The 9,118-nt window shown below is 54.5% G+C and overlaps 1 protein-coding gene across 1 annotated transcript; it reads left to right on the plus strand.

The window, feature by feature from the left end:
- Positions 1-269: 269 nt before the first annotated feature.
- Insyn1 (inhibitory synaptic factor 1) lies at positions 270-9,118 on the plus strand. The gene is made up of 2 exons (XM_042697498.1): positions 270-422; positions 8,405-9,118. Exons 1-2 carry the CDS (start codon positions 270-272, stop codon positions 9,116-9,118), a joined length of 867 nt encoding a protein of 288 aa, XP_042553432.1.

The raw sequence follows: 9,118 nt of genomic DNA on the forward strand, positions 1-9,118 counted from the left end.
TCTCTCCCTGCCTTCCTGTGGCCGGGCTTTGACCACCCCCCTCCCACCTCTGTCAGACACTGGGTCTTGCTCTGAGTACTCCAGGGCTCTGCAGAGCAGGTGGGGAGGGGCAGAGGGGCAGGGGCTGGGTGAGAACCGCCCAGGACCAGGGGTGGGCTGGGGGGCCGTTAAGATGAGCTCTGCCCGGCCCAGAGGGGCTCCGTGGAGGCAGACGCATCGTGTGCCCGGCTGGGGGAAGTATGGGCAGGCCTGCGGCCACGTGGTGAAGGATGAACAGTCGGGGTACCCCGGATCTCGGGCAGCCTAGCGACGACCCAAACGGTGGTGAGCGAGAGCGGATCCGACAGCGCATGAAGATGGTGATTGGACAGCTGGAAGACATCCTGCGGGAACTCAAGGAGGTGGCCAAGGAGCTCAGGGAGGTGAGCCAGGGGGTGATGCGCGCACACACCCCAGATCCTTGTGTACACGTGTGTTTGGGGGAGTGCGGGGCTGTGGGCGCACGTGTCACGCTGCTGGGGACCTCTTGGCGCTTCATTCTCTTTCCTCAAACCTACTTTGAGGTTCAAGACCGAGAGGCATCAGTGGCAGCCATGGGTCCAGCTCGGTGCCTAGCGTTCAGGCTGTCTGGGCAGATCATAACTGAGCTCAGTAGTCTCCATCTAGTAAATCAGTCCACGCTGCTCAGAGACCCAGCTCAAAGCATTTGCCCCCCAGAGATCACACACTCTGAACCCTTGATCTGGGAAAATGGGTTCAGTTGTGCTTTCCGGGTTGAGGTAGAAGTAAAGGCCAGATGCCTATGGCTCACACCTGTAATCCCAGCTACTCCAGGGGCTGAGATCTAAGGCTCACTGTTGCCAGCCAGTCCTGGATGAAAAATTGGTGAGGCATTTCTCTCCAGTTAACCAGCAAAAAGCCAGAAGTAGAGCTGTGACTCAAGTGGTAGAGTATCACCCTTGGGGGGGTGGGAAGCTAAGGAACAGTGTTCAGGCCCTGAGTTCAAATTTGAACACTGGCACACACAGGAAGGAAGGAAGGAAGGAAGGAAGGAAGGAGCTTGCTATAGGCTATAGGTATCAGGGTTTCTCATGTGCCTTGGCAGGAACAGGAATCTTCTAGAAGGGGCTGAGACTCCCTCTCACAGAGCCTGAATGCTTCTGATAAGGCTGAGAAGCCACTGAGAACTGCAGGAATACGTGTGTGCCCCCCACCCCACCCCCAAGTGGAGCCTGGTTCAATTACTGTTCCCTACATCACTGGGGTAATGAGATACTATGTCCTCCACCCTGCCCCCTGGGCTGTGTTCAAGCCCAAAATGCATGACCAGTGTTCTGAGCCGCTGGCCTGAATTTGCCCGCTGGGTACCATTACACACCAGCCAGGTGGGCTTTAGGCAAACTTCAACTCCTTGTAACCAGGGCCCCTGCGGAGATGGCAGAAGGAGAGTGATTGAGCCAGTTACAGCCTTGAGCCTTCCCTAGCCAGCTGTGTAGGGCAACCATGGTGGTAAGGGGACTGCAGAAGTCTTAGCATGTCAGTGGGTGCCAACTGCAGCCTGGCCCAAGAGCCAAGGAACAGGGGTTGTTTGGAGAGAGCTATGTTCAGGAGGAGGCCGGCAGGGCAGAAAGGCCAGGATAAGGCTAAGCACTGGTGCTCATGCCTGTAATCCTAGCTCCTCAGGAGGCCGCGATCGGAAGATCGCCATTGGAAGCCAGTGTGAGCAGGAAAGTCTGTGAGACTCTTATCTCCAATAAGCTAACAAGCACAACACCAAAAGCCCGAAGTAGAGCTTGCAGCTCAAGTGGTAGAGTGTTAGCTATCCTTAAGCACAAAAACTCAGGCCCTGAGTTCAAGCCCCAGGACTGGCACACGCACAAAAAAAAGGTAGATAGGAGGCGGTGGTGCTTTTGCCTATAGATTGAACTGTACACTGTCTGGGCTGAACATCTGTGGGCAGTATAATTCAGAAGTCAAAGGCTCCTGGAAACTTCTCTTCCTCCAGCCTCACAGATTCACTGTAATCCCCCACCCCCTCCACCATCTTGTTCAAATGTTATGTACTGGTATTGGGGCCATAGAACTTTCCAGAGGTTCTATCCCAAATCTCTGAGTTCCCATGGCCTGGCAGGCCTATGTAGGCAGAGAGTCAGCCTTGCTACAAACAGAGCTCACTCCTGACAAGTTACCCAGGCCTCCTCCTCTAATGCTCCAAGGCTCTCCTGGGTAATCCAGCCCAGCCTTGTCCTCATACTGTTGGAGAAACTGAGGCTCAGAAAGGGCTAGGGGTTTGTTCAAGGTCATACAGCCTACCAGGGGCAGAAGGAAGCCTAGAACTCAAGGTCTTGGAGCCAACTCTGGGTTGTAGCAGGTGGTGCTCCTGGGCAGTATCTGTGCCTTGTTTTGATGTGTGTGTGTGTGTGTGTGTGTGTGTGTGTGTGTGTGTTGGGGCATGAGCTCAGGGCCTGGGCACTGGTCTTTAACTTTTTCACTCCAAGTTAGCGCTCTACTACTTGAGCTGTGCCTCCTCCACTTCTGGAGATTTTCTGGTTACTCTAGTGGGTTATTAAGAGTCTTGTGGACTTTTCCTGTCCCAGCTGGCTTCAAGCTGTGATTCTCAGATCTCAGCCTCCTGAGTAGCTGGGATACAGGCGTGAGCCACTGGTGCCCCCCTGGCCAGTCTCTCTCCTTTCTTTCTTTCTTTTTTTTTTTTTTGGCCAGTCCTGGGGCTTGAACTCAGGACCTGAGCACTGTCCCTCAAGGTTAGCATTCTGTGTATGTGGCACCGAGGAATCGAACCCAGGGCTTCATGCTTGCTAGGCAAGCACATTACCACTAAGCCACATTCCCAGCCCTCCCACCATTTTTGAAAGAGTGGCTCTGTAGGTGGGTGCCAGGACGCTGGCATTCATTCCCAGGGGTGTTCCGATGTCCCCTTTGACACTCATCCCCTTTTCTGTCTCCCCTCAACCCAGCTTCAGGTCAGAAGCTGTGCCTGAACCAATCCCTCTCCTCCCTCCCCCCCTTACCCCCCTTAGGCCGGGTGTCTCCACCCAAGCCTGGCAGGTTGCTATAGTAACCAGAGTCTACCCCGTATGCCAGTGCCTGTCAGCTGCCTATGGCACCCAGCTGAGAAGAGAGGGCAAGTCTCCGAGTTCCCCTCAGGCCCCAGGCAGGGGTTTGCAGACAGAGGGGCGATGATCAGAGGGGAGTCAGGAGAAGGCAGGTGAAATGGGGGAGCCCAAGACGGGGGGGGGGGGGGGAGTAGAATGGGTCCGAAATGGAGAGGAAGCAAGTACTGTCCCCTGGTTACACCCACTCCTGGAGAGCACCTGTTTAGTCCCTTACTGGCTCTTGGGAAGGCAAAGTGCTTGGGAGTGGAAGCTAGATCCCCAGAAAAAAAAAGCTACTGCAGGACTGCCCAGGTCTTGACCAAGGTAGCCAGGAGGGAGGGCTCCATGCTGATAGTCTCCTTCCCCTTCAACATCTCCCTCCCCACACACACACCCGCCCACTTTCTAGTGGTTAATTGGAGTTAAGAGTCTCATGGACTTTCATGTCTGGGTTGGCTTTGAACTTCTATCTTCAGATCTCAGCCTCCTTGTACAGCTAGGATTACAGGCCTGATCCCCTGTGCCCAGTATGGTTTTGTTTGTGTTGTGGTGCTGGGGATTACTAGGGTTACCCTAGGATTGGGGAAAGGGGGGACACAGAGTGACCAGATGGGGTCTCTCTGCGAAGGTGGCTTTTGAATGGAGGCTGACAGGAAGAGAGGCGTAAAATCTCTGAGCACTGCAGGCTGTGGGAGCTGTGATGCTGTTGGGGGTCTTAGGGTTGAAGGGTGTAGGTCAAGTTCAAGATCAGCCAGGAGGCCAGGGCAGGAGAGAAAGCACAGGAGCAAAGGTTGAAGGTCAAAGAGACTAAGGTGAGGGTCCCAGACAGCATGTTCAATTACTCTCCCTGAGAAGCCCAGGCCCTCTCCCCCAATCCAGGAATCCCCTTGGCTGTGTTTCTGGAAGAGGGGGAGTGAGCCCCCCACCCACAGCTTCTTCTGGGATCCACCAACCTACTGCCCTTAGTCCTTAGCTCAGAGTTTGAGCTCATCATGAGCAGATCTGTGCCCTTCTCATCCTCGGGTCCTTGGCCGGGAGCTGGTGGCTCCCACTGCAATCCCAGCTGCTCAGGAGGCTGAGATCTGAGGATCGCCATCTGCAGTCTTGTGAGACTCCTATCTTCAGTGAACCAACAAAAAAGCCAGAAGTGGAGCTGTGGTTCAAGCGGTAGAGCACCAGCCTTGAGTGTAAAAGCCAGGCTTTGAGTTCAAGGTCCCAGTACTGGCACACACACACACACACACACACACACGCATCTGTGTGACTCACAAGTCAGGGGCACAGTGGTGGGGAAGAAGGCAGCAGGGGCCATGCCTCTGTCTGATTTTCCTGGGCAGTAGGCCGTGCACAGCGGCCTGTCTCCCTGGCTGTCCAGTCTTAGGGTCCCGTTGGCCCGTGTGACAGGTGCAGGGAAGGCCACAGGCCTGGCGAAGGACAGATGAAGTGTGGCAAGCCAGGACGCAACTGGGGCAGGAGAGGCTGGGGACCCAGGGCTGTGCCAAAGTGGGTCAGCGCCATCACCTGCGGCTCCACACGGACGGTGCAGACTTTTCATGGTGTGTGTGTGTGTGTGTGTGTGTGTGTGTGTGTGTGTGTGTGTGTGTGTGTGTGTGTGTGTGTGTGTGTGTGTGTGTGTGTGTGTGTGTGGTTTCCCTTCACACTCTCCTCTCTTCCCTTCTTGCTTCGCTTTCCACCGGACCGATTCACCTAGGCTCCTCAGGCTAATGAGGTCAAATGACAAGAGGAGAATTGTGACTCATGATCTGCTCCCTTCCCTTGCTCCCCAGATCCACAGCCGCCCGTCCCCTCCCCTCCCTCCCCCTCCCCCAGGAAGATAATAAACAACGTAATCACAGAATTAAAAAATAATCAGCGGTCATAAATAATGCAGAATCCCCAGTTATGCAATCGGCTGCCTGGGGAGCTAGGAGAGAGGGAAAGAGGGAGCAGCTTGTGAGGGAGGGAGGGAGGGGGAGGGGCAGGGGGAGCAGGAGGGAGGGAAGGGGGGGGAAGGGCCACTAGATCTGGGACTCGCAAGGCCGGGCAGTTAGGCTTTAGGGTCCATTAGAGATGGGGGTGGGGGTTGATCAGCGAGGGCTGGCGAGAAGAGAGGGCCGCAACCATGCAATATGGAGGGGTCCAGGACCCCAGAATTCTCTCTCCAGGCACATCCAGGCTAGCAGGGGAGAGGGGAAGACAAGGGAGCAGGCAGAGGAGGTGAGCAGAGGAGGTGAGCAGAGGAGGTTACCGGTGGAGCTGGAGGTGCAGGCTGCTTGCTGGAGTAAGACAGGGGGTGGTAGGTAGCTGAGAGCCGCTGGAAAACTACCCAGGATCAATCTTACTTGCTGCTCAGAAAATTCTGTCAGGCACTGGCTGGTGGCTCACACCTATAATCCCAGACACTCAGGAGGCTGAGATCTGAGGGTCATGCATGGTTCGAAGTGAGCCCAGGCAGGAAAGTTTGTGAGACTCTTATCTCCAATCACACACACACACACACACACACACACACACACACACACACACACACACACACACACACACACACACACACACTCATGGAGCTGTGTCTCAAGTGGTAGAGTGCCAGCCTTGAGCATAAAAGCTCAGAGACAGCGCTCAGGCCCTGAGTTCAAGCCCCAGAACTGGCACCAACAAAACAAAAATTCTTTGGGTGGAGCAGGTGCTACAGGAAGTTGCTGTCGTGGGAAGAATCAGTAGGCATAGCTGTCCAGGCCAGACTGGACCAGCACAGAGGTTGTTACCCTGGGATAGAGTTCACATTCTGTCACAGCCCCCTCCCCGACCCTTTCTCTAGTGTTCAGAAGCCCCTCAGAGAAGATCAGTCTTGGCCTTAAGATTCCAGACTCATCAGATGCCAGTGGCTCACGCCTGACATCCTAGCTACTCAGGAGGCTGAGTCTGAGGATTGTGGTTCAAAGCCAGCCTGGGCAGGAAAATCCGTGAGACTCTTATCTCCAATGAGCCAGGAGAAAACCAGAAGTGGCGCTGTGGTTCAAAGTAGTAGAGCGCTAGCCTTGAACCAAAGAGCTGAGGGACAGAGCCCAGGCTCAGAGTTCAAGCCCCACAACTGACAAAAAAAAAAAAACCAAACAAACAAAAAGATTCCAGACTCAGGAATCAAAACTTTTTGGTTTCAATTCAAATCCTTAGTCTCCAGGCCTCAGTTTCCCCATCAGTAAGTATGGGTCATGGAATAGAGTCAACAGTGTCTCTCTAGTCCCTTTTGGATTTGGAGAATTTATTACTGATTTTTTTTTTTTAATGTACCAGTACTGGGGCTCGAACTCAGGGCCCAGCTGCTGTTCCTGAGCTTTTTTTTACTCAAGGCTGGCACTCTACCACTTGAGCCACACAGCTGCACTTCAGGCTTTTTGGTGGTTCATTGGAGATAAGAGTCTCATGGACTTTACTAGGCTGGCCTCGAATCGCAACCCTCAGCTCTCAGCCTCCTGAGTCACTAGGATGACAGGCATGAGCCCCCAGCGCCCAGCTTTGTGACTAATTTTAATGGCTCACTTTTCTCCCCGTCTCTTCCTTTCTGTGTATATAATTATTTCCCTGCACTCCAAGACAATCCCAAATTACATGTCGGGAAAATGATTATTAAATCTCAGAGAGAAATCACAGACTTCAAGGCATTCAAAGCCGAGAGGCAGGTAGTACAGGCCTATCACAGGCCTGCTTTCTGCACTGGGCCTTGAAACAAGACACCCCAGAAGGGCAGTACGTTTGCAGATTGATCCAAGGTCCCTGCAAGGAAGTCAGGGTCCCCTGGGCACAAAGCTTCCCTTCTGGTCCTTACTTCTGTCATTCAGCTAATCTGCCCTTCCTATCAGGTTTGCACACCAGTGCTTTAGGGGTTTGCTTGTTTCTTTTTATGCCAGCACTGGGGCTTGAATTCAGGGCTTAAGAACTGACCTTTCACTCAAGGCTGAAGTTTTACCGCCTGAGCCACACCTCAGGTGTGGCTTTTTGATCCTTAATTGGAGATAAGAGTCTCCAGGGCTTTCCTGCCTGGGTTGGCTTTAATCTGCAATCCTCAGAGCTCAGCTTCCTGAGTAGCTGAGATTACAGGCATGAGCCACCAGCCTCTGGCTTTCCACTTTGCTTTGTTGTTTTTGGTTTTTGTCTGACTCTCCTCCCCCTCTCTCCTGTTTCGGCCTCTCCCTAGGACTCTGGCTGGATCTGTCTCTGTCTGTCTGTCTGTCTCTCTCTTTCCCACCCTGATTCATGTGCTAAGACCAGGGGGTTTGTGAAGGCAGGGCTGCCAGCACAGAGGCAGAGGCCGGAGCAGGGAGCAGCCATCTCTTGTGCCAGCTACACCCTGAGTACATTTAACAAGCAACTCTGGGCCCAGGATGGATGGATTCTTTATTGCTTCCCAAATAGTGCTTGCTTTGTTCTTTTTCCAACAAGCCAGGATTAATCTCTGCTCCTCAGTGGACTGGAGAGGCAAGGAGAGAGGAGGAAGGGGAGGAAAGGAGGAAGGGGAAGATAGCTCGCAGCCACGGGGGACACCCACAGGAAAGGGGGAAACTGATCCAGGAGGCTTTGGGATGGCTGGCCCAGGCCCTCTCTCTGAGGGTGGCTGGCTGCTAATCTCTTTCCCCAAACAGCCTAGCTACAATGTCCCAGCCCCTCTATGGGACTCCTTACCTCATTCAAAGGAAGATGGAGCTCTGATCCCCAAGGCTGAGCCCCAGATCAGCAGCTGTGTTTGGGAGAGAAGGGTGTGTGAATGCTGGGATACAAGCCTGAACAGCAGCATGCCTTTCCCCTAAAGAATGAAGGAGTGGGAAATGGACCTTTTTTTTTTGGGGGGGGGGAAAGGGGGAGAATAGGAGTTCTGGTCCTGGAGCTTGAACTCAGGGCCTGGGAGCTATCCCTGAGGGTTGTTTGTTTTTGTTTTTTTTTTTGCTCAGGGCTGGTGTTCTACCACTTGAGCCAGAACCTCACTTGCAGCTTTTTGCTGGTTCATTGGAGATAAGAAACTCACAGATTTTCCTGCCCAGGCTGTGTTGGAACTGTGATCCTCAGATCTCAGCCTAAGATGACAGACTCGACCTACTGCCATCAGGCGGTAATTGTGCTTTGAGAATGGCCAGGCCATGCTCTGTTTAGCTTCCTAGAGGAAGTGAATGAACCAGTCACCATCTTGCTGGGTTCCAGCCAGGGGAGAAGGCCAGGGAGGGGTAGGCACCCCCACACCTAGGTGATACCAGACCCCTCTCCAGCCCCTCTTACCCCCTCTGCCCTTTCCCCTCCAGGTGGTGAGCCAGATCGACAAGCTGACCTCAGACTTCGACTTCGAACTGGAGCCGGATGAATGGACCACAGCCACCGTGAGCAGCACGTCCAGCAGCGACAAGGCGGGCGTGGGGGGCCCCTTCGACTTCATGACAGCCGACATCCTCTCGGACAGCTGGGAGTTCTGCTCCTTCCTGGACATCTCCACGCCGCCGCCCGACTCAGCCGACTGCCCCGAGTCATCTCGGCCCGGCACGGGGCCTGACTATCGTCTTATGAACGGCAGCACCCCTATTGCCAATGGGCCACGCGTGGAGACCCCGGACTCTTCGAGTGAGGAGGCCTTCAACGCTGGCCCTGGGAAAGGCCCGATGCCACAGCGGACCCCGGGCACGCGGGAAAGGGTGCGATTCAGTGACAAAGTGCTCTACCACGCCCTGTGCTGCGATGATGAAGAAGGGGATGGGGAGGATGGGGTACAGGAGGAGGAGGAGGGGGTGCTGCCGCCTGAGCTGTCTCACGCAGAGCCCCACACGGCCCCCCTTAAGCCCTCCTCAGCCCCCCACAAAAACAGACGCTCTCCACTGACAGGCCGCCGTCCAGGCCCCTCATTGGCTTCGGAACAGACTCGAAGGGTCACGAGGAACAGTAGCACACAGACCGTGGCAGACAAAGGCACACAGACAATGCTGCCCTACACAGCCTCCAGGCAAAAAGCCAGGGGCAAGAACTAG

Source organism: Dipodomys spectabilis, unplaced genomic scaffold (assembly GCF_019054845.1).
Source record: "Dipodomys spectabilis isolate Male_0828 unplaced genomic scaffold, ASM1905484v1 ptg000219l, whole genome shotgun sequence".
Classification (NCBI taxonomy): domain Eukaryota; kingdom Metazoa; phylum Chordata; class Mammalia; order Rodentia; family Heteromyidae; genus Dipodomys; species Dipodomys spectabilis.